Raw genomic sequence first — 26,913 nt, forward strand, 5'->3', positions numbered from 1 at the left:
CCCCGCCCATGGAGTCCCGCCCCTTTCCTGCTTCTGCGGAGAAGGCTGATGGCAGTAGTTATTTGGTTCTTTCGAGTAGGTTGTGAGTTCGTTGAGTTCCAGATGTTTTAGGCGCAGAGGTTTTCTGGAATATTCAACAAGTCGGTATGTTTTCAGCACCTTTTTAAAACATTTGTATTTATATAACCCTTTTTAACACTGTTCGTGGCAGTCATGCGTCATGTTGTGTTATGCTAACTGGTTTAGCATCAGTGTTGAGGCAGTGAGGAGAAACCGGTCTGGGAGAGTTTTATTATATACACGTATACAATTTATATACAACCGAGAGCTTAGGAAACCTATACACTACCTCTACACCACCTGTACACTACCTCTACACCACCTGTACACTACCTCTACACCACCTGTACACTACCTCTACACCACCTGTACACTACCTCTACACCACCTATACACCATCTCTACACTACCTCTACACCACCTCTACACCACCTGTACACTACCTCTACACCACCTGTACACTACCTCTACACCACCTATACACCATCTCTACACCACCTCTACACCACCTCTACACTACCTCTACACCACCTGTACACTACCTCTACACCACCTGTACACTACCTCTACACCACCTGTACACCACCTCTACACTACCTCTACACTACCTCTACACCACCTCTACACTACCTCTACACCACCTGTACACCATCTCTACACTACCTCTACACTACCTCTACACCACCTGTACACCACCTCTACACCACCTGTACACTACCTCTACACCACCTGTACACTACCTCTACACCACCTGTACACTACCTTTACACCACCTGTACACTACCTCTACACCACCTGTACACCATCTCTACACTACCTCTACACTACCTCTACACTACCGATACACCATCTCTACACCACCTCTACACCACCTGTACACTACCTCTACACCACCTGTACACTACCTCTACACCACCTGTACACCATCTCTACACTACCTGTACACCACCTGTACACTACCTGTACACCACCTGTACACTACCTATACACCATCTCTACACTACCTCTACACCACCTGTACACCATCTCTACACCATCTCTACACTACCTCTACACTACCTCTACACTACCGATACACCACCTCTACACCACCTGTACACCACCTATACACCACCTGTACACTACCTATACACCATCTCTACACTACCTCTACACCACCTGTACACCATCTCTACACCATCTCTACACTACCTCTACACCACCTCTACACCACCTCTACACTACCTCTACACTACCTCTACACTACCGATACACCATCTCTACACTACCTGTACACCACCTCTACACCACCTCTACACCACCTGTACACCATCTCTACACTACCTCTACACTACCGATACACCATCTCTACACCACCTCTACACTACCGATACACCACCTCTACACCACCTCTACACCACCTGTACACCACCTATACACCACCTGTACACTACCTATACACCATCTCTACACTACCTCTACACCACCTCTACACCATCTCTACACCATCTCTACACTACCTCAACACCACCTCTACACTACCTCTACACTACCGATACACCATCTCTACACCACCTCTACACAACCTATACACCATCTCTACACTACCTCTACACCACCTCTACACCACCTCTACACCACCTTTACACCATCTCTACACCACCTGTACACTACCTCTACACCATCTCTACACCACCTGTACACTACCTCTACACCATCTCTACACCACCTGTACACTACCTCTACACCATCTCTACACCACCTGTACACTACCTCTACACCACCGATACACCATCTCTACACTACCTGTACACTACCGATACACCATCTCTACACTACCTCTACACCACCTCTACACTACCTGTACACCACCTCTACACCACCTATACACCACCTCTACACCATCTCTACACCATATCTACACCACCTATACACCACCTGTACACCACCTCTACACCACCTATACAATACCTCTACACCATCTCTACACCACCTCTACACAACCTGTACACCACCTATACACCACCTCTACACCACCTGTACACCACCTCTACACCACCTGTACACTACCTCTACACCACCTGTACACCACCTGTACACCACCTGTACACCACCTGTACACTACCTCTACACCACCTGTACACCATCTCTACACTTCCTCTACACCACCTGTACACTACATCTACACTTCCTCTACACCACCTGTACACTACCTCTACACCACCTGTACACTACCTCTACACTACTTCTGCACTACATCTACACTAAATCTACACTACCTCTAGACTACCTCTACACTAAATCTACACTACCTCTACACTACTTCTACACTACCTCTACACCACCTCTACACCATCTCTACACCATCTCTACACCATCTCTACACCACCTCTACACCACCTGTACACTACCTCTACACCACCTCTACACCACCTCTACACTACCTCTACACCACCTATACACCATCTCTACACCACCTGTACACCATCTCTACACTACCTCTACACCATCTCTACACCACCTTTACACCATCTCTACACCACCTCTACACTAAATCTACACCACCTCTACAATACCTCTACACTAAATCTACACTACCTCTACACTAAATCTACACTACTTCTACACTACCTGTACACTACCTCTACACCACCTGTACACTACCTCTACACCACCTGTACGCTACCTCTACACCACCTCTACACCACCTGTACACTACCTCTACACCACCTCTACACCATCTCTACACTACCTGTACACTACCGATACACCATCTCTACACTACCTGTACACTACCTCTACACCACCTCTACACCACCTCTACACTACCTCTACACTACCTCTACACTACCTCTACACCACCTCTACACCACCTCTACACCACCTCTACACTACCTCTACACCATCTCTACACCACCTCTACACCACCTGTACACCACCTCTACACCACCTATACACCATCTTTACACTACCTCTACACCACCTCTACACCACCTCTACACTACCTCTACAGCACCTGTACACCACCTGTACACTACCTCTACACCACCTGTACACCATCTCTACACCACCTGTACACTACATCTACCCTTCCTCTTCACCACCTGTACACTACATCTACACTACCTCTACACTACTTCTGCACTACATCTACACTAAATCTACACTACCTCTAGACTACCTTTACACTAAATCTACACTACTTCTACACTACCTCTACACTAAATCTACACTACTTCTACACTACCTGTACACTACCTCTACACCACCTCTACACCACCTCTACACCATCTCTACACTACCTCTACACCACCTGTACACTACCTCTACACCACCTGTACACTACCTCTACACCACCTGTACACTACCTCTACACCACCTGTACACTACCTCTACACCACCTGTACACCACCGCTACACCATCTCTACACTACCTCTACACCACCTATACACCATCTCTACACCACCTCTACACCACCTGTACACCATCTCTACACTACCTCTACACCATCTCTACACCACCTTTACACCATCTCTACACCACCTCTACACTAAATCTACACCACCTCTACACTACCTCTACACTAAATCTACACTACCTCTACACTTAATCTACACTTAATCTACACTACCTCTACACCACCTGTACACTACCTCTACACCACCTGTACACTACCTCTACACCACCTGTACACTACCTATACACCACCTTTACACCATCTCTACACTACCTCTACACTAAATCTACACTACCTCTACAATAAATCTACACTACCTCTGCACTACATCTACACTTCCTCTACACTACTTCTACACTACTTCTACACTACCTCTACACTACTTCTACACTAAATCTACACTACCTCTACACTACCTCTACACTACCTCTACACTACTTCTACACTACTTCTACACTACTTCTACACTACCTCTACACTACCTCTACACTACTTCTACACTTCCTCTACACTACCTCTACACTACTTCTACACTAAATCTACACTACCTCTACACTACCTCTACACTACCTCTACACTACTTTTACACTAAATCTACACTACCTCTACACTACCTCTACACTACAGCTACACTACAGCTACACTTCACCTGTACACTATTACTGATTGTTTTGTGGTGGCCAGATCTCTCTTCTTTCCACCTTCATCAGAATCACTTTTATTACCATAAACCATAAATCCTCGTGTTACATGTACTAGGAATTTGTCATGATATGCTTCTACAAATTTGTAAACTAAGAAAATAAAATATAAATAAAGAAGCATCCATTGTACAGTTTGTTCAGAGTCTGTATAAGTGAGTCAGTGCAAATACATTAATTTTAATTAATTTACTTTCCACACCCACATCCAGAGGTCATCTCATTTCATTGTCTGTTGCCCAGAAAATGATCTATGTGTATAAAAAGACTTTCTTCACTGTGTTTTTCCCCCTGGGGTTTGACACTTAACAGTTTTAGATATTGGGAAAACCTTGAACCTTGTTGTATCATTGTAACCTATCATTTGTGCAGCATTAGACTTTATGTAAACTTATATGAAATTTTATTATATTTTATTATGCGTATAAATATTCTGGGATATAAAGTGTAACAAGGTGAAAAATTAGTTCTTGAACGTTCTTGGAGAGATGTTCCTCTGTTCTGTTCAGTTCTTGAAAGTTCTTGGAGAGATGTTCCTTTGTTCTGTTTCTGCTGGTCTTCCCACCAACTTGGAAAAATGCGTGTATAAAATTCACTGATTTCGACCTACACCTCCTATACTGTGTGTGTTTTCCTCCAGGAATTTGACCCTCACTTCACCTTTGTACTTTCACCAACGCAAGTTTTGATGAGATGATGAGAACCGGAGGTTTGTGTTCCTTTCCTGTGTGTCTGTTTCATTGAATTGTGTTTCTAAATATCTTTTTGTTGCTGTTTGTTAGGGTTTTAATTCCGTATTGTTGCTGCACTTTTTTGCCTTCAGGAATATTGAAACTGATAGCCCTGCTCTCCGTCTTCCTCTTGGCCGCATTCCTGGCTTTTCATCTCTTAGAGATTAACATGGATTTTTCACGTATGTTAGGTAAATATCTCCAGCCTTTGTTTTTTCCTTCGTTATTCAGTTGTGAGTAGGACAATTTGTTTTTTTTTTTTTTTTTATCACACTGTGTTATCACTTGTGTGTGAGTGACAGAGTAAATAGTGCATTGAGCAGAGCAGGATATTTGCCTGCTTAATTACGGCAGCTTGTGGATGATCCCGGACATAGACTTGTGTATTTACTCACTATAAAAGTGTTGAATTGTTAACAGAAGAATTACAGTGTGTACACTCATGATAGCTCAACAATACAGAGCTGCTTAAATACAGAGTGATCTTTCAGTCAGTTTTACCAATTTACATTGTCCCAAAGCAGCTTAACAGACATAACTTTATATGTTATGTATAAGCAAATGTTAAAAAAAAAAAAAAAAAGTTTTAACTTTATTAAATGGGTTAAAGTGCAATCAGAAACAACAAGCCATTGTAAATTGTGAAAATAGAACGTAACATAACATAAAATGAGCAAACCTACAAAGAAAAATGTTTAACGAGTGTTTAAATGTGGAACATGATTGAAAATGCACCTGAGGTTTTGAGTGATTTTGCCTTTACTTTTCTCCAAATTTAACAATAAATTTTAAGTAATAGACAGGGACACTGTAAATTAGAAGTATTTGAAAGATTGAGCAAACCTATAAAGAAAAATGTTTTATGAGTGTTTAAATGTGGAACATGGTTAAAAATGCAGAGATTTTGCCTTTTCTTAAAAACTCCACAGTAAAATGAGTTGAAATTTAAAATAAAAATATAATAGACAGGGAGATTCTAAATAAGAATTATTTGTAAGATTGAGCAATCCTCAAAAATAGTTGAGTTCGTTCGAAACTATGGAAGCCCAGAGGGGAGCGTCGGCGGACATTAAAGAGAAAACCGATTTTTATTAAAACATATCGATGTAAACTACACATTCGAGTTAATCGATAAAAGCGATTTATCGCCCAGCCCTACGATATGTTTATCCCTAATAAGTGAGCCAGTGGCAACAGTGACAAGGAAAAAGTCTCTGAATTAATGAGTAAGAAACCCTGAGAGAACTCAGATTCTAAAGGGAATCCATCCTCATTTGCATGGCAACCAGATTATAAAAAGAATTTTACATCAAGCAAAGCTTTAAGATGGCACTCTTTAAAATTCTGTACAGTTTTTATGCTGAAATAGAAATCATACATAAACAAATGATAGTGTAATGGCAGATTCTGATTGGCTGAAAGGGAAGGTGTGAGCGTTCAACAGGAAATTGTGGTCAGTTTCAACAGTGTTCTTAATGCTTATAACCATCTATAACCATAGTAATATACAGAGCCATTTACATTCAGAGTGACGGAGATTTTGCACGGATTTAGTAATTTACTCGTTTTATTTAATTGACCATACTGAGCTACACGGAGTGGAGGAAATGGAGAAGAAAACATTTAAATAAGTAATAAAACAACAAAACAGCAGCAGAGGTCAACAGTTCTGTTATTAGTGAAGACGCAACATGGAAACTGTAACACACACACACACACACACACACACACACACACACACACACATTCTCTCTCTCTCTCTCTCTCTCTCTCTCTCTCTCTCTCTCTCTCTCTCTCTCTCTCTCTCTCTCTCTCTCTCTCTCTCTCTCTCTCTCTCTCTCTGTGTCTCTTAATCTCATACCCTTAATTAATACAATACATTTTATTAAATCTAATTTTATTTCCCCACAATATCACAGTATATGGTTTTGAGCAGCAGAAATATATAAAATAACTAAAGTTCAGTCAGTTTTTTAGTCAGTTTTAGTCAGTTTGTGCAAAATGCAAACAGCTTTACATTGTCAAAGCTGGTAAGTTAACAGGTTATAAGTGGGATAGTCCATGACTAGTTCTGAGGTCTTACACCGTTTTAATGACCAGGTTAAAATGGCCAAAAGTCTAGACGTCTGGGTCAGAGCGTCTCTAAAACTGCAGCTCTTGTGGATGTTCCTGGTCTGCAGTGGTTAATGTCTTTTAAAAGTGCTTCAAGGAAGTAACAGTGGTGAACCGGCGACAGGGTCGTGGGTGGCCGAGGCTCATTGATGCACGTGGGGAGTGAAACCGCTGAAGAACTTAATGCTGTTAAAGTAATAGTATGATAGTATTTTAGTATTAAATTTAAAGAACTTTTAAACAATTTGGGTGTGTTGTGTTTCACTTTCACTCGTGGTTCATATCTGGTTTTATGAATACAATATTACTGACATTTCCTTTCATCTTTGATGAATGTTAGTGTGTTAATGTTAGAAATTGACTTTAATCTGTACTCTTTTACTCTGCAGTGAAATCTGGAGCCATGGAAGAGTGTGAGTATATTTGTTTTATCGATCACCACTTGTGTAAGTTACTAAAACTATATAATTGTTTGAAATCTGGACAAAGAAGTTCACAGATATTTACAATGCAGATTTTTAATCTTTCTAAGTAGCTGCTTTATGCATTAAGCCTCTGTTGGTGAGCACTGTGACGTGTCCGTGCCTGAGGGTTTTAATAAATGAGGGTTTTATCTAAGCTGATAAAATAAATAGCTTTAGTTCAATTTGTGTTCAGTTGAATTTTGTGGGCAGTGTTCCTGTTTTTTTCAGCACACCATATTTTTTATATATACAATTACATATGTTCCTGATCTGGAGGTTTATAACTGCTCTAAACTTGAACAGAGCAGTGTGATGTAGGTTAAAAACAGCAGAGATCATTAATGAACTTGATGTTTACCAGAATTCAGAAAAGAATCCTGTAATACAAAATTAGACAAAAGTTTGTGAACATTAACCATAAGTTTCATTTATGCTTTTTTAAACATTCTATTCTATATTTAGTCCCCATTTGCTTTTATAATATCCTCCACTCTTGTACAGTAGTAAAGTCAAGTACTGATGTACGTAGGTGAGGTGAGGAGGCCTGGGGTGCAGATGGTGTTCAGTAAGGTTGAGGCCAGAGCTCTCCAACCCATTTAAAGCAGATCTTCATGGACCTGGCTTTGTGCACAAGAGCATTGTTATGATGGAACAGGTTTGAGTCTCCTAGTTAAAGTGGGGGGAAATTCAATTCTACTGCATCCAAAGACATCTGGTACAATTTATTTTCCTTATTGTGTGTTAACAGTGTGAGAAAGAACCACATATAGCTGGAAAACATGGTTGTCCCAATATTATTGTCCATATCATGTATGTTAAACTATCCAGAGCATTTTTCAGCCTGTGATGAAATGTGGTTTGTAAGACTAGATACATTCTCAATGTGATCTTCTTTAGGGTGTGTGTGAACAGGATAGAGGTGTGGGACTGCTCTCGGTGCAGGGTGAGGTGCCTTAAATATACTGCTAGCACTTAATATGTCGCTATTAGATTTCTGTTTAAATAGAGTTTCTGTTACACGTAAACTGCCTGGCCTATGGGGTGGACACCTGATCATCAAATTTATTTGTGGGTCATCCCCCAAATGTTGCCACAAAGTTGGAAGCACGTTATTATATAGAATCTGTTTGTAGCGTCACAATTTTCCATTCACTCGAAACAAAGAGACCCAAATACTGTTCCAGCATCACAATGTTCCTCTATACAAACTCAGCTCCATGTGGATATGGTATGTTAATGTTGGAATGGCAGAACTCAAGTGTCCCACACAGAGCTCATCAACCTACATTAATGTCTGATCTCACTAATGCTCTTGTAGCTGAATGATTACTAATCTCGTAAATCTAATGGAAAACCTTCCGAGAGGAGCGGCGTTTGTGTCCAAATACTTTTTGCTACATAGTGTATTAACGAATCATTTCAAGAGAAGTTTTTTGTATAAACTGAATTTTTAAAACTAATACCTTTACAGAACTGTTTACAGTAAAAGAGATTAAGACTGAATACATATCTGTACATGAAATCTATTTTTATTAGTCAGAGTTTAAAGTGTATATATATATAAAGAATTAAAAGAATAACTAAAAAGTATAAAATATAAGTGTACAAAATATATAGTAAGATAAGTATGGATATGACAGAGATATTGACAGTAGTCCAGAGTGTTCATGTGCTGTATTAGTGACAGTTCAATTGTTCAAAAGAAGGAAAAAGAGAGAGAGAAGACCAGCTACTAGGTTCTAGGTGTTTTCCTGGTTTTCCTGAAGACCGCTAACCAATACTGTTTTTTCCCTTAGTTACAAAGCCAGCTCGTTACAAGTGTGGTCTATATAAACTCTGTCCTGAGGACCATTTCTCCTTCAAAATGGCCAGTGGAGCTGCCAGCATCGTTGGGCCAAAAGTCTGCCTAGAGGATGATATGTAAGTACTTTCACCTTCTTAAAACCACACGGTTCACAGTACATATTTTAGTTGCATGTCCGCTGTGTGTGCATGTGTATGGGTTTGTGTAGACCAGTGATGGACAGTAATAAAGTAAATATAATTCATTACTGCACTGTATCTGTACTTTACTGAAGTTTTTTTTATTTAAGGACATGTTTTACTTTTACTTCACTACATTTCAAAGTCAAATATATTCCTATTTACTCAACTTCATTTTGCGAAATCAGTCTCCTTTTTTATTTATAAGTGGATGAAAAACAGGTCAAGTCACCAATCAGGGTCGAGCACACGCTCTGTTTTAAACTTGTTTCGATCGGCTGATTCTACTGATCACCAACATAGAGTTCAGCATCAGTTCAACATCAAGCAGAACATTTAGAGAGAAATATATGATGAAGACTTGCACTACCACAACACACGTGGTCTTATTTACACAATTATTTTTTTTTTTTTTAGGATTTGGGCTCATAATAATTATAATGGAAATCAATGTGTTTGATTATTAATAGAATGAAATTGATGAGTCAGTGTTCTGAGAGTAACAGAGTCTTTTCACATAAACTGAGGTGATTAAGTAAAAAGTCTTTGACAAAAATGATACTAGGAACATTATAGTGGTAATAAATCATAGTACTTTGGATGCTTAAGTACATTGGAAGGCAAACACTTTGTACTATGACTCAAGTAAAAGTCTAAAGAGACACTTTTACTGTAATATTTAACAGTGTATCTCGAACTCAAATACATGGTTTGTGTACTTCGTCCACCACTGGTGGCAGGTGAGCTCCTTACATTCTGTGTTATGAGACATTCGTTTTTTAAATAACATAACATTTTTTGGGAGGTATCGGTCACGTTCTTCAGTACATTGACACATCAACATGCATTTTTCATCGAGGGGATTAACCTCAAAGTGTTCAGGATAAACTCCAGAACGTTGTCTTCTGTCTTGCTGTTTTATTCAGTTACACTGCTGTTATCTGTGTGGGAGAAGTTCACTGCTGCCTAAAACAAGCTAAATAAGAACTGTTTTGGTCTGAAATCTGGTGTTGAACATTGCGGTTATTTATGTGGGAAAATGACTAGCGTTTTTTTTCAAATGACAGAATTATTGGCACCCCCTGAATAATTTCCATGTTGGAGCCAATTAACAGGTAGATTCGGTGCAACTCAGCAACCTGAAACTTGCATCCAATATCCCGTAGGTTATGGGGGTCTTTATAGGCTTAGACTTCTTAGCTTTCTCCGTGGATTTCAATCAGCTTTTTGGTGTGAAATAAAAATGATTCTGTTTTTCCTAAAAGAATGTTCTTGATAAAAATAGATCTGAAAATAAAAAGCTTATTGTGCTGATATTCTCTTGGAAAGAGAACTTTGGAAGGAAACTTGGCATGTATGAGGGTTTAATGAGTTGCTGGGAGTAGAAAAGAAAAAAGCCATCTATTCTCAAGATAGCTGTGGGTCAAGAGAGGAGAACCATGGTCAATCTGAACATGTGGGGTCTGATCAGCCTCAGCTGGGTCACATGGGCATTTAAAGATCTGAAATACTTGGATTCTTTATGCATGTCCATATTAAGAAATATCCGAGGAATTTTTGCTTATTTTCATGAAAGAGTCTGAAGTTGACTGCAAAGTATTTGGACAAGTACATTGGCACCACGATGGATTTGGAATGGAACAATCAAGTTGTAATTCTGAAATCCTAAATACAAGGGTTAAAAAAAAAAAGTGCTTTAATTGTTTACACTACAGCTTTATTTATAATCCCCCCATATTCACAGGTTTAGAAGTATTCGGACACCTGACTGATAAGCAGTTTAATGTGTGGCTCTTTAGACCTTTTATCTCCTTATTTTTTAATAAAATAGAGTTGATTTCTAGTCTTTAATTGCACGTGAAATTGTGATGTTTGTCTATCCAGTGTCTGGTGTCACCCAGATTAGGGTGGGTTTCCTTGTGAGTCTGTTTTTTCCTCAAGGTTTCTTTCTCTTGTTACCACCGCGAGTGATCCTTGTTTGTCCTCTGTATGTTTAGTATTAAAGTAAAAACAATTTGTTAAAATGTTATAAATTGAATAAATATATTAAACTGTTAAACCTTTTTTTTTTTTTATAGATTTACATGTGTCTATTTCTTCCCTCAGATTGATGAGTGGTGTTAAGAACAACGTGGGAAGGGGTCTAAACATTGCCCTAGTGAATGGTATGTCTTTTTGATGAAAAAAGTTTAGTTTATTATTAAGACTAAGAGCAAAACAGTTCTAATCACTGATGAACTTGTGCATGTTACAGGAAAGACTGGTAAACTAATCAAGACAGAATCTTTCGACTTGTGGGCTGGAGGTAAGCATTTGTTTCCTATACACACACACACACACACACACACACACACACGCGCGCGCGCGCGCAAGGATAACCCAGGGCTCGGTGTTGCATTACATGTTTTTGCTGCATGGACAAAAGTTTGTGGAGACTTGCTCATAAGATATGGTATAAGGTATGTGTATAAGGAATTAAAAAAAAAATTGTGTGTGTGTGTGAATTACATCTGTGTCACATCCCTACTGATAATGAAGTTAGTTAGTGTTAACCCCTGGTGCTGTTTATTCATGACATTTCTTTTCTGAACATTTTATGCTCCAGTTTGTGAAATTAATCTTGTGCCTCGACCCATTTATCAAAATCACCGTATTCACCATATAAATAAACCTATACACAAAGATCCTTTAAATTGCCGTCTCACCCTTTGTGTTCCTGGAACTGTATGTTACTATGGTTACAGTTGTGTAATTGTGTGTAATATGTAGACTAATGGTCAAATGTTAGAGAACACACATTTTTTCAGTTTTTATATAAGCAGTGGAGTTCCAGTGAATAACCGTAAATGGCACAGAGGAAAGCGTTGAAGTGCCAGACATCCAAAAAACCGAACATAAACAAAAAAAAAAAAATGAATTTAGGGATATATGCACTATGCAATAGTGAACTTTAACCAATAGGTTAAAAACTTATAGCTGGTCTGCAGCAATGAAAGTAAATTAAGCCTTGAAAGTTTATAAGTCTTAAATGTGCCCCAAATTTTGTTCATTACTCTCTGCCTTTTATACTGCCTGTATAAAAGCAGTGATGGAACAGACAATTACTACAAGCTCTTCTGAAATATCTTACAGTATTGTAGTGCAGTAAGTAGCATATTGCTCACTTAATTGTAAGGAAAAGTGTCTAAATAAAATAACCATTGTGTCAGTGAGTACCATAATTTCCGGACTATAAAGCGCACCCAAATATAAGCCGCACCCACTGAATTTTACAAAGATTTTTATTTTAAACATAAATAAGCCGCACCTGTCTATAAGCTGCAGGTCTACACTGAAACTAATGAACTTTACACAGGCTTTAATAAAAGACAGTGTCTGTTACATGGTGTAACGGGTAAAATATGTTGTGGTTCCTTTAAGAGCAGAGCGGCATTTTGGGAACAGCCTGCCGCCGCATTTTCCCGCTATTACTGCATGTGCGCAAGGGCGAGGAATATGTCCTTATTATTTTCTGTTGCTCATTTCTACGTTTTTTTTTGACTAACCCATAACGCTGTTGCCAAGAAAAATAAAAAAGCACGAGTTTTGGAAACCTGTCTGTGCTTATATGATTTTTTATTGTAACTAGAGTTAGTGAGCTCTCCCTTCACCCAGACTCAACGCGTTACAACGGCTTGTATCTAAACAGTAGCCTACCAAGAAAGTCATTGTTCACTGTCTTCCTCCTTCCTTTCACAACTATTTCTCTCAAAAGTTTATCTTTTGGCATCGTCGTTCGTTTAAAAATCACCACCGGTGGAAGTTTTGTCTCCCGAAGCCGTGCAGCACAGAACACAGGTGAGGTGCGTTTTTTCGTTTCTGTGCAGAAATTTCATTGGTCTAATGTTATGTCGCTCAGTTTTTTGGCTTGAAGTTTGTGAAACCGGGAAAAACCCAGGAAAAATCCATAAATTAGCCGCTTCGTTGTTTAAGCCGCGGGGTTCAAAACGTGGGAAAAAAGCAGCGGCTTATAGTCCGAAAAATACGGTAATTTTCTACACCATCAAAAGTGTAGTACTTGCAGACTGCATGATGGTCTAATGCTCTTTTATTATAGCTAAAGCATATTATTTAATTATATTATACCCAAATATATTATAAATATTGTGGGTAAAACCATATTGTGTGAAGCGTTAATAGTGAATAGTGAGAGATGGTAGGATTCAGTGATTCGTATCAGTTCATCAGCATAAAATGTAATGATGTGATGCATTGCATAAAAGTTGCCATTTGACTCACGATGCATCATTTTAAATATATTTGCGTCAGTAAAAACTTATTTATTCATATATAATTATTAGTAAATTCATATTACTATTATTATTTAGAAAGTGACCAATATTCTCTATGTAGATTGATTTCTTTTCCTCCTTCCTGGTGGCTCCATCCTCAGCATTCTCCTACCGATATACCCCATGTCCCTCCTCTGCACATGTCCAAACCATCTCAATCTCGCCTCCCTCAACTTGTCTCCTTGTCTGTTTCTAATCCTGTCCATCATCGTCACTCCCAAAGAAAACATCAACATCTTCAGCTCTGCTACCTCCAGCTTCACCTCCTGTCTTTTACTCAATGTCACTGTCTCTAAACCATACAACATCTCAGGTCTCACCACAGTCCTATAAACTTTCCCTTTCACTCTCACAGATACTCTTCTCCACCCACTCCACCCTGCCTGCACTCTTTTCTTCACTTCTCTAACACACTCTCCATTACTTTGCACTGTTGACCCCAGGTGCCTGAACTCCTCCACCTTCTCCACCTCTTCTCCCTGCAACCACACCCTTCCACTGCCCTCCCTCTTATACACACACATGTACTCTGTCTTACTCCTACTGACTTTCATTCCCCTTCTCTCCAGCACGTACCTCCACCTCTCCAGGCTCTTTTCCACCTGCTCCCTACTCTCAATACAAATCACAATATCATCCACAAACATCATAGTCCACGGAGACTCCTATCTAACCTCGTCCATCAACCTGTCCATCACCACTGCAAACAGGAAAGGGCTCAGAGCCGATCCTTGATGCAGTCCAACCTCCACCTTGAACCAGTCTGTCGGTACTACTGCACACTTCACTGCTGTCACACTGTCCTCATACATGTCCTGCACCACCCTCACATACTTCTCTGGCACACCTGACTTCCTCATACAATACCACAACTCCTCTTTCTGCACCCTGTCATACGCTTTCTCTAAATACACAATGCAACTCCTTCTGATCTTCTCTACCACAGATGCAGTATTTGCTTCGAGAATGTTGATGGAGAAGTATCTCCCATCAACATTCTCCATCAACATCCTCAAAGCAAATAATGCATCTGTGGTGCTCTTCCTCAGCATAAAACCATACTGTTGCTCACAGATGGTCACCTCTTCTCTCAGCCTGGCTTCCACTACTCTTTCCTATAACTTCATAGTGTGACTGATCTACTTAATTCCCCTGCAGGTCTGCACATATCGCTTATTTATAAAGATCGGTACCAGCACACTCCTTCTCCATTCCTCAGTCATCCTCTCACCTTCCAGAATCTTTTTAAACTACCTGGTTAAAAATTCCACTGCATCTCTCCTAAATATTTCCATGCTTCTCCATGTATGTCATCTGGTCTTAATGACTTTCCACTCTTCATCCTCTTAATCGCTGCTCTCACTTACTCCTTACTAATCCTATCCACTTCCTGCTTCACCATCTCCACATCATCCAACCTTCTCTCTCTCTCAAATACTCCCTTCATCTTCTCAACACACTCTCCTCACTAGTCAACACATTTCCATCCCCATCTCCATCCTAAATTGCTCTAACTTGCAGCACATCCTTTCCAGCTCGGTCCCTCTGCCTGGCCACTCGGTACAAATCCTTTTCTCTTTCCTTAGTGTCTTCTTCCACAGCTTTTATATGCTTTTTTTCTTGGTTTTTGCCACATCCCTTTTCACCTGCTGCTGCATCTCCTTGTACTCCTGCCTACTTTTCTCATCACTCTGTCAATCCCAATTCTGTTTCTCCAACCTCTTTTTCCTTATGCTCTCCTGCACTTCCTAATTCCACCACCATGTCTCTTTGTCTTTCTTTCTATTTCCAGATGTCACACCAAGTACTTTTCTATCTGTCTCCCTTATCACTCCTGAAGTAGTTGCCCAATCATCCAGCACCTCTTCACCACCACCGAGCCCCTCTCTGACCTCTTCCCAGAATCTCACACTACAGTCTTCCGCCATCTTATTCTTCTTTCAGTCCTCACTCTCCTCCTCCTCTTCTTCTTCACCTCCAAAGCCATCCTACTGACCACCATCTGATGCTGTCTAGCTACACTGTCCTCTGCCAAACACCTTACAGTCTCCGAACTCCTTCAGGTTGCATTTCCTACATAGAACATAGTCCACCTGTGTGCACCTTCCTCCACTATTATACGTCACCCTATGATCCTCCTTCTTAATGTGTTCACCACTGCCATTTCCATCCTTTTAGCAAAATCTACCACCATCTGTCCTTCCACATTCCTCTCCTTAAAGCCATACCTACCCATCAAATCAAATCAAATCAAATATTTTTTGTCACATACACATACATACAAAGTAACCATTGCAAAATTAAAATGCTCTTTATGACGGTCCGGCATGAGGGAATAGAATGAGAAGAAAAATAAACCAAGAAAAAAGGTAGATAAATTAAACTAAAAAGAAAAAGTATAAACTATATAAAATATATAAAGATATATGTGGATGCGTATAAACAGTAAACAGTAAAATTTAAGGTGATTGACATGATTGTCCTTAAAGTGACCGGGTGCGGTGTGGTGTGGTATAAAGTGACCGTGTGTGGTGTGGTGTGGTATAAAGTGCACTGTGCTGTGCAAGTTCGAAAATGAAGTGACAGTCCAGAGATTAAAGTGTCATAGTGCAAAAAGAAAATTGTGCAGAAACAGTGTGAAGATGGAGAGAGAGGACCAGTTCTAGATCCTGGGTGTTTCCTGATTTAAACTCCGAATGGCCTGCGGGAAGAAGCTCCTCCTCATTCTCCTCTTTCTCTGTGTTCGCTGTCAAGGAGCGGAAGCATTTCCCTTAACACAACAAAGAAAAGAGTCCATTGTTGGGGTCCTTTACAATCTCCCTGGCATCAATTCCTGGTTCGGGAACAGCACAATGCAGGACAAGGGAGCTCGGTGTGGATGGTACATTCAGCTGAACGCACCACCCTCTGGAGGGCTCACCTGTCCTGCATGGTGCTATTCCCGAACCAGGAATTGATGCTACTTTTTAGAACGCTCTCAATGGTGCAGGTGTAAAAAGTGTTTAGCACCTGAGGGGGAAGTTTAAAGTCCCTTTAGCGTCTCATATGGTACAGACGCTGCCGGGCCTTCTTCACCAGGGTGTTGGTGTGAAAGGATTAAGACAGGTCCTGTGAGATGTAAACACCTGAGTACCGGAAACTGTCCACTCTCTCCACTGGGGTCCCGCTAATGTTTAGCGGTTGGTATGACCGCTCCTGCTTCGTGCTGAAGTCCACCATCAACAACTTACTTGCTGACGTTCAGGAGAAGGTTGTTCTCCTGGCACCATCTCTCCAGGTTTTTAACCTTCTGTAGGTAGGCTGCCTCGTCGTTGTTGGAGATCAGGCCCACCACAACAGTGTCATAAGCAAACTTGATGATGGTGGTGAAGTTGGAAGTGGCCACACAGTCATATGTGTACAGTGGGCAGGGGGGCTGCAGGGGCGGGGGGCTCAGAACACAACCCTGGGGAGCTCCAGTGCTGATTGTGAGGGTGGATGAGGTGTGTTTTCCCACCCGTACGGCTTGTGGTCTGTCTGTCAGGAAGTTAGAGATTCATTGACACAGCGGCAGGCTGAGTCCCAGGACCTCCAACTTAGAGGTGAGTGTGGAGGATATTATTGTGTTGAACGCTGAACTGTAGTCCACAAACAGCATCTTTGCATAATTCCCTTTTCTCTAGTCCAGGTGGCTCATTGTTGTGTGTAGAAGATTTGCGATGGCATCCTCAGTAGAATGGTTCTGGCGTTACCTAACTGTAGATGGTCCAGTGTGTCTGGTAGTGTCGTAGTGATGAAGTCTCTGACCACAGGCTCCAAGAGCCACCATGTTGGAACTGTGACTCCAGTTTCTTCCAGGAGCGGCGCTTTGCTTTCTTCACCGCTCTGCGAACACTGTAAGACGCAGCCTTGTACTTCACCTACATGCCCATTGAAATCTGCCCCAATCACCAATCGTTCTTTCCTAGGTACATCATCTACCACTCCATCTAACTCACTCCAGAATCTTTCCTTCTCCTCCATCTCACAACCCACTTGTGGAGCATAAGCACTGATGACATTTGTCATCACCCCTTCAACTTCCAGCTTTACATTCATCACCCTATCAGAAACTCTCTTCACTCTCTCCACTACACTCTTACTGTACTTTTCCTTCAGAATCATCTCTACACCATTTCTCTTTCCATCCACACCATGATAGAACAGTTTAAACACCTCTAATGTTCCTGGTCTTACACCTTTTTCACTTGGTCTCCTGAACACACAACACATCTACCTTTCTCCTCTCCATCATATCAGCTACCTCTCTCCCTTTACCAGTCATAGTACCAACATTTAAAGTACCAACCCAAAACTCCACTCTCCTACACTTCTCCATTTCCTGTCGCCTCTGTAGACGTCTTCCTCCTCTCCTTCCCCTCCTTCGGCCAACAGTAGCCCAATTTCCACCAGTACCCTGTTGGCTAACGATACCTGTGGCGGTTGTTGGTAACCCGGGCCTCGACCGATCCGGTATGAAATTCTGATTCCTGATCCGCATATTTGATCTGGCACATGTTTTATGCTGGATGCCCTTACTAACGCAACCCTCCCCATTTACCCGGGCTTGGGACCGGCACTAAGAGTGACCTGATGTGTGTGACACTAATGGCTGGTTTAACAAGAACAAGAAAAAAATTTCTGGTTTTATTAAATCCTTTTTCTTCTGTATTTTTTATTTTGCACTACAAAGGCCAGTTTGTAAATTGCATGTGCCTCATTTATGGAGATTCACATCCCTAGTGGTTGGTGGTAACATTGTTTTCTTGCAGACACTCATTACTTATTCATATCATTAATGCCATCATATGTGCTGTCCAAGTATATAATACTTTTTTAATGGTCACCAATTTATTGAATGAATTATAGTTGATATAGAAGTTCCTCTCCTAAATAACTTCACTAATTGAAGTCTTTGTGTAATAGTGATTGTTCGATCGGGTAATTTGGCAAGAAAACTAATTTTAGAGAAATTGAACTCATTTTATTTTCAATCCTTTTTTTTTTCTTTTCAGATGTCAAACCACTTCTCGAGTTCTTGCAGGATATTGAAGAAGGGACAGTGGTCATGATGGCTACTTTTGATGACGCTTCTACAAAGTAGGTTCTCTTAATTGTATTTGCAGTGATCGTTAGTAAATATTACTACTAATAATAACACATACTGTTGTTTTTAGTGGAAAATTCTACTTTAGATGTACATTCATAAAGTCTTTTAAATATGTACTTATAAATGTTCAAAGTAAATGTGTTTATAAGCATAAACAAAAATTCATGGGAAAATGTTTGGTAAAATGTAGATGTAAAGGTTACAGAAATGAAATTTTAGAAGAAGAAGAAAATAAATTTTTTAATGCAAATTGCTTCAGGTGTCATTATAAAATATATTTCATGCGACCTAAAGGTGAAACTTAATTTTACACATTTTCTTAACGTTTTACATTCAATAATCAACACCTGAATAGAAGAAGCTTTGAAGAAATGTTCTTAAAAATCCATGTTAGTACTGTGGGTTGATGCAGAAGGGGAAAGTTCATAGAACTAATTGCCTAACAAACAGATGAACAGCACAGGATTTCACAATCTCACTCTTACAATTAAGTCAAGTCAAGAAGCTTTTATTGTCATTTTAACCATATATAGCTGATGCAGTACACAGTGAAATGAAACAACGTTCCTCCTGAACCCAGGTGCTACATAGAACAACATAAAACAAACAGTACAGAACAGAAAGACACAGGGCCGAGAACTAAGATCCTCGCCACATAAAGTGCATGTGTGCAGCTGGTGCAAACAGTGCAAAAGACAACACAAGACAGTGCAAGACAACACAGGACAGTGTAGGACAATACACAAAATATAAAATTAAAAATGGAAATAGCTCCGCCAGTAAAACCTGTCGTAACAGAATAAGGTGCAGTGTAAACAGAAAGATGTAAACAGAATTTGTGCAATTCAGCAGTAGCAGCAATCAAAAATAGAGTTAACAGTAACCAAAGGATTTGGACAGAATATTGTGCAAAAAACAAGTCCCAGAATCAGCAGCTGACGGCATGTAAACATTTTGCGATAGTGAAAAGTGTGATTGGTATTGAAACCTGGGTGAGCGAAGTGTATGATGGGTTACACAGTTGTGTGTGTGTGTGTGTGTGTGTGTGTGTGTGTGTGTGAGAGAGTTCAGTTCAGTTCTTTGTTGAGGAGCCTGATGGCTTGCGGGAAAAAACTGTTGCACAGTCTGGATGTGGCGGCCCGAATGCTTCGGACCCGTTTCCCTGATGGTAGGAGTGCGAAAAGTGTGTGTGACGGGTGTGTGTGATCGTCCACAATGCTGTGTGCTTTGCGGATGCAGCGTGTAGTGTAGATGTCCATGATAGAGGGGAGAGAGATTCCGATAATCTTCTCAGCTGTCCTCACTATCCTCTGTAGGGCCTTGCGATCCGAGACGGTGCAGTTCCCAAACCAGGCAGTGATGCAGCTGCTCAAGATGCTCTCGATGGTCCCTCTGTAGAACATGGACAGGATGGGGGGAGGGAGATGAGCTTTCCTCAGCCTTCTCAGGAAGTAGAGACGCTGCTGGGCTTTCTTGGTGATGGAGCTGGTGTTAAGTGACCAGGTGAGCTTGTCCGCCAGATGAACACCAAGGAATTTGGTGCTCTTGACGATCTCCACTGAGGATCCAGCGATGATCAGTGGAGAATGGTCACTCTGTGTTCTCCTGAAGTCAACAACCATCTCTTTAGTTTTGTCGACGTTTAGAGACAGGTTAATGGCTCCACACCAGGCTGTTAACCGTTGCACCTCCTCTCTGTATGCTGACTCGTCGTTCTTGCTGATTAGACCCACCACGGTCGTGTCATCGGCAAACTTGATGATGTGATTCGAGCTGTGCATTGGTGCACAGTCGTGAGTCAGCAGAGTGAACAGCAGTGGACTGAGAACACAGCCCTGGGGGGCCCCAGTGCTCAGTGTGGTGGTGCTGGAGATGCTGTTTCCGATCCGGACTGACTGAGGTCTTCCAGTCAGGAAGTCCAGGATCCAGTTGCAGAGGGAGGTGTTCAGGCCCAGTAGGCTCAGCTTCTCGATCAGGTGCTGAGGAATGATTGTGTTGAATGCTGAACTGAAGTCTATGAACAGCATCCTTACATAAGAGTCCTTGTTATCCAGATGGGTGAGGGCCAGATGGAGGGTTGTGGAAATAGCATCGTCCGTGGAGCGGTTTGGACGATATGCGAACTGCATGGGGTCCAGTGCGGGTGGAAGCTGGGTCTTTATGTGCCTCACGACGAGCCTCTCGAAGCACTTCATCATGATGGGTGTGAGTGCAATGGGACGATAGTCATTGAGGCAGGAGACAGAAGACTTTTCGGCACAGGATTTATAATAAGGTGAGAAGGTCAGGGAGAAAGAAGGCAGAAAAGTGTGGCAGGAGCATTTACACAAAGAACCAAACACAGTAAACATCTCCATTCCAGGTGAATGTGTAAAGGAATTGACACAAATCAGACTTCTTTTGAAAAAATGTACTCTTATCAGAATTAGCGTAAATGCACTTTTGGGAAATAGTTGAGCTGATGACAAAATGAAAACAAAGATCTCAGAGTTATAAAAGGCTTTGCAATAAAATATAATTTTTTTATTGCAAAAAAATAATTTTTTGTGTGATACAGTTAGTGCGTGTGTGCGTGTGTGCGTGTGTGCGTGTGTGCGTGTGTGCGTGTGTGTATTGTTGAGATTGGAATAGCCAGACATCAATATGAATGGCCATGACTGTAGAACAATAGCTTGTCTGGCTACCTGGCCATCAATATGAATGGCAAATCAACATCAATAGCCCCAAACATGTAGAACAAAAGCCTTTAATGGTCAGCAGATCATTAATATGCAGACTGTATGAATAGAGTATGAATGATCACCTGAGTTTAGCAGGTGTCTCTCAAACAGAGAGAGGGAGAAAAGGATCAGACAGTCTCAGATAAATGTTTGTAGGAATCTCATTTGTTATGAAAATCTTCAAAAATTTGAAATATAAACTCATGAGACATGTGGCTTTCAACTCAGTACTTTTCTGGATTGCTCCAGGACTGATTTCATGTATTTATATATGAAGGAAAGGTACTACAGTACTTAATCATCTATAACTTATTCTTTTTTTGAACAATATCAACAGTGAATAATGGACAGTAAAGATCAAAGTGTCTTCTTTTTAGAGATATTTAAATTGTGTACGAATTCCACTTTTATCAGAAACTGTTAACATTTAAAGTTGGGTAGGGCATTTCAGCTGTGAGTCCCAAAATCTGTGTCAAAGGCTAACAGGTTAAAACAATTTGATTCAAATAAACCTAAAAAAAAAAAAGATATATAAACTGCATAAAGTATTTCTGGTATAAATGCCACAGGATTTAAATTTCACACGTCAGCAAATCAAATGACATCGTCTACATTTCCCATGCGAGTGTGCGCTAAGTACAGCACAACATCGATGCGCCGAAAAACAAACAAAGTGTACAGAATGAAATTAGAACAGAATTAACCTTTACAGAATCTCCCAGATATTGTTCAATATTTCAATCCCTGCCGCTGAGATGCTCCTGGGTCAGCTATGGATCACGGAAAGTGAAACTTTAGTCACAGGGGAGGTTGGATTTATTCACACACGTTAGAAATATTTATTAAAAGCTTCTTTTCTTGTCATATTTTTATTTATATATTAACTTATTGAGAAAAAAACGCTAGTTCAATGTGGAATCAGACACCCCCATATAACCAAAATGGTATGATCCTCATTTCATAACACCTCCGCGAGATCAGTAGTTCCTCTTATCGAAGCATGGAATCTACTTCATAGATCATCTCCTGTGACTTTTTTACTTTTTTTTTATTAAATGATAAGTGGATTCTATGCTTTAATAAGAGGAACCTGATTCGACTACTGATCTCGCGGAGGTGTTATAAAACGAAATGTTCTAAATGTTTTTAACTTTTTTTAAAGCTCTGGACATCAAACTATTAATAACATGCATTTCTCTTGTGAACAGACTTGATACTGATGCACGGAAGTTAATCTCAACATTGGGCAGTTCGTACATCAATTCACTAGGCTTCAGGGACAACTGGCTCTTCGTTGGAGGAAAAGGAATCAAAACAAAGAGTCCTTTTGAGCAGGTAAACTTTCAGTGTGCCTCACAAATGCCATCAGGTTTCTGTTTCTTTTTTCTGCTGTTCCTTCGCATGTTCCATTGGTAATTGTATGTAATGTAACTAAACCGTGTCTCCTGCTCTCAGTACATTAAGAACAATGGTGAGACCAACAAGTATGAAGGCTGGCCAGAAGTTCTGGAAATGGAAGGATGCATTCCTCGGAAACGCGATTGATCTCCTCTTCATCACACTTCTCAGACCAAGCGATTGTCTACGTGTCCAGTCGATCAGAACAGATGTTTCTTTCATAACAGTCACTTTTTACTTCTATATGCAAAAGATTCTTACTTTAATTAATATGTAATCAGTTGAAATGGAGGAAAACAGAAGGCAGGACCTGAGGAGATGATGCAGTATGGAAAGGTGTTCTGCTGTGTATTAGAGGGAAGATAAAGAGGTTTGTGTATTGTTGTATGTTTTGTAACTTAAAAGAAAAGCTGTTGTGCGTGTGATGAGAGAATGCGACACTGGTGCAGAGAGCTACTGCTACAGCTAAGAATAGGAATCATGGTTTTTATTTACGTTCAGATGTGAAATGATTTCCAGTCTGATTGGCTCGTAACTCAATAGGAATCGTTTAGATCATTATGAGGTTCACAACAAACTCAAATCTGTGCATTAATTCGCTCCCTGCACTTTAGAGCTTCTTACCGAGTTTCATGCTGTCAGAAAGATGTTTGTGTTTGTTTCAATGCTTTATTTCTCTTGTTCTCGGTGTGAATGTGTGAGGATTAGGCTTAGAGTAAAACTTCTCATTTTATTATCTGGGGGTGTGGATGGACCTGAATGTCAAAACTTTATTACCGTATTTTTCGGACTATAAGCCGCTACTTTTTCCCCACGTTTTGAACCCCGCAGCTTAAACAACGAAGCGGCTTATTTATGAATTTTTCCTGGGTTTTTCCGGGTTTCACAAACTTTAAGCCAAAAAACTGAACCCCGAAAAAACGCACCTCACCTGTGCTCTGAGCTGCACGGCATCGGGAGAAAAAACTTTTTTTTAAACGCATGACGATGCCAAAAGATAAACTCCCGAGAGAAATATTTGTGAAAGGAAGGAGGAAGACAGTGAACAATGACTTTCTTGGTAGGCTACTGTTTAGATACAAGCCGTTGTAACGCGTTGAGTCTGGGTGAAGGGAGAGCTCGCTAACTCCAGTTACAACAGAAATCATATAAGCACAGACAGGTTTCCAAAACACGTGCTTTTTTATTTTTCTTGGCAACAGCGTTACGGGTTAGTCAAAGAAACTTAGAAATGAGCATCAGAAAATAATAAGGACATATTCCTCGTCTTACACACACGCAGTAACTTATTTCACCCGTTACACCGTGTGTAACGTGTCTTTCGTTAAAGCCTGTGTAAAGTACATTAGTGTAGAAACCTGCGGCTTATAGACAGGTGTGGCTAAGTTATGTTAAAAATACAAATATTTGTAAAATTCAGTGGGTGCGGCTTATATATGGGTGCGCTTTATAGTCCGGAAATTACGGTATATATGAAAAGATATATATATATATATTTAATTACCATTTTCAGCCCTGATTTGCTTTTGATTTATTTATATTATTGTGATTAGCAGACACGTTGCAGTACTGGGGGGCCACAGCACCACAGAGATTATTCTTCTACCTCATTTCACACGTCACACTCAGCTCTTTTACAGCTGCTGCTAGGAACAGAGGGCTTTTTCCCTCCAGCAGTCTGAAGGGTTTGAGCCTGTGTTATTTTCCTCTTCACTCCATTCATAACCAGTAGAAGTGTTTCTGTCGTGTTCAGTTCAGGAATCTGTTCTGCAAAATGAATTATTCACTTGTTTAAATCTTGCTCATGCAGCATTAAACAGCAGATTAACATGAAGGAAAATGATGTTAAAAACCCAGTGAACAGAAACTGAACATAATCCCACACACACACTATCTAGACAAAAGTATTAGGACACCTGACCTACCTGTTACCACAAAGCTATAGGAACACAGTGTGTAGGACGTCTTTAGATGCAGTATAATAACATTTTGCATTTACTTAAACTTGGAAAACCAAATCTGTACCAGCATGGCGATGCCCCTGTGCACAAAGCAAACTCCATTAAGACATGGTTCACATGGTTTGGAGAGGAAGATCTTGAGTGGCCTGCTATAGAGCTCTGATTTTATCCCTACTTGAACACCTTTGGGATGAATGTGAACGCTGACTGCACCCCAGGCCTCCTCACCTACATCAGTACCTGCATTTACTAACACTCCTGTGTCTGATGAACACAAATATCCACAAACACACTCCAAAATCTAGTGGAACATCTTCCCAGAAGAGCGACGGGAAATATAAGAGCAAATTGGGACTAAGTGTAAGATACGATGCTCAGAAATCACATAGACCAGGTGTCCGCAAACTTTTGGCAATATAGTGTACATCTTTCCATGGAGTTCAGTCTGGGATACGCTGCACTACAATGTGTGTGAAAATGACTGATCTCCTGGTGAAAGTTCAGCAGCTCCTGGTGATTCTGGTTCGTCTTAAACATCACGAACGCTGTGGAAATGCAAACGGCATGAATCCTGCGTTGATTTATCACTTTTAATATTTTAACTTTTAATGTTTACAGGCGATTTGAGAGATCGAGTAGTTGGGTGACGAGCAGATCTGGTACTTTGTACAGAATGATGTACAGCATAAAAGCAGCTGTATTATTCTTTTTTAATCTGCTGCTGTGTTTCGGAGCTCAACAAATGCAAAGGAAACTGAAATGTGTTTGAAAACCCCCAAAACTGTGCGTGCTGCTGCTGTTTATTGATTGTATTATAATCTTAAAGTACATTTTCTTCACACGTTTAAAAGTTGTACCATCTCCTCCATAAAACTGTGTGCTGTGAATCGATCCCCTTTGTCCAAATTAGAAGAAAACCAATGAAGTGCCTTATTTTACTTGTTCACAATTATTTTGTGTCGATGTACCAATCATTTTTGAGCAATTAAAAACAAAATAAAATTTTGCTACATGATGTGAATTTGTATCACAAATTTTAAATGCTCCATCCACACAAATTCTGAGCCATGGTTCTGAGAGTTTTTTTCTCAGTTTCGCAAAACAATTTATACAAACAGCACAACACGATTTCCTGCAGAAACCTGTACTCTTCTCTAAATCCTCCGTTCCTGCCGTTCACTCGTCTTCATTACTGATATTGAAGATTCATCTGCACAATTCATCAATTCAAGACACAATTACACATTTACACATAGTTGAACAATTTTACAAGTCCATGAACTGATGCGGAGATGTTTTGGGGGTAAAAACTCTTCAGGTGAGAACCAGAAATTATATTTTGTTAAACATGAACATAAACATCTGATAATGTAGGAAACGGTCAATTGAAGGAATTTACTAAAGCGTACATTCAATATTTGTTCAAAGTAAATAGTTTTTATGATGAGCACAAGTGACGACATGATGTGGAGGTTGAACACGTCGTTTTGAGAATTTTATTTCTGATCTTAGAAACGCTCCTAAGCAACTGAGGAAAACTATAATGTAGTGGGAAGAAACAGAAGAAGGGGGGATGGAAAACCTGGCGAGTGAAGTGATAAGGCCTCAGATGTGCCACCAGCTGGTATTTAGTTCTAGCAAATCTAACAGTCTTCCAAGTTGTCCTGTGATCCCATCTTGTGGATTTGATGCACTTAATCAAGGAGTCTCTCATTCCTAGATTATTGGTTTAACTGTGCAGCACTGATATGTTGAAGGCCTGATTTTACAGTTAACCAGTGTATTGAATAGTCGAATCCCAAACATCATTTCTATTTTGAACCTCGAATCTTCTTAACTCAACCCTGAGATCACACCAGTGGCCTGGGATTCGTCCTCATTTTTGGA

General features: G+C 40.3%; 1 protein-coding gene and 1 long non-coding RNA gene across 2 annotated transcripts; one reads left to right on the plus strand and one right to left on the minus strand.

Annotated features, from left to right (window-relative positions):
- Positions 1-26,028, plus strand: fam3c (FAM3 metabolism regulating signaling molecule C). The gene is made up of 12 exons (XM_083546509.1): positions 1-144; positions 4,839-4,907; positions 5,022-5,120; positions 7,431-7,454; positions 9,302-9,425; positions 11,595-11,653; positions 11,743-11,793; positions 18,853-18,937; positions 22,876-23,002; positions 23,123-23,523; positions 23,585-23,843; positions 24,546-26,028. The coding sequence occupies exons 2-10, from the start codon at positions 4,892-4,894 to the stop codon at positions 23,210-23,212; spliced, it is 675 nt and encodes a 224-aa protein (XP_083402635.1). The 5' UTR covers positions 1-144; positions 4,839-4,891; the 3' UTR covers positions 23,213-23,523; positions 23,585-23,843; positions 24,546-26,028.
- On the minus strand, positions 25,607-26,913 carry LOC310728761. Its single transcript, XR_014534333.1, has 2 exons — positions 26,436-26,913; positions 25,607-26,187 (listed from the first exon to the last, which is right to left on the minus strand). It is a non-coding gene; the product is annotated as an uncharacterized lncRNA (long non-coding RNA).

The sequence above is a fragment of the Silurus aristotelis genome, assembly GCF_946808225.1.
Source record: "Silurus aristotelis genome assembly, chromosome: 7".
Taxonomy (NCBI): Eukaryota; Metazoa; Chordata; class Actinopteri; order Siluriformes; family Siluridae; genus Silurus; species Silurus aristotelis.

Bases quoted from the DNA above. Each gene is read 5' to 3' on its own strand.
- fam3c (XM_083546509.1), top strand. The intron at 9,426-11,594 runs GTAAGTACTTTC...TTCTTCCCTCAG, and splicing joins GTCTGCCTAGAGGATGATAT to ATTGATGAGTGGTGTTAAGA. The intron at 11,654-11,742 runs GTATGTCTTTTT...TGCATGTTACAG, and splicing joins AAACATTGCCCTAGTGAATG to GAAAGACTGGTAAACTAATC.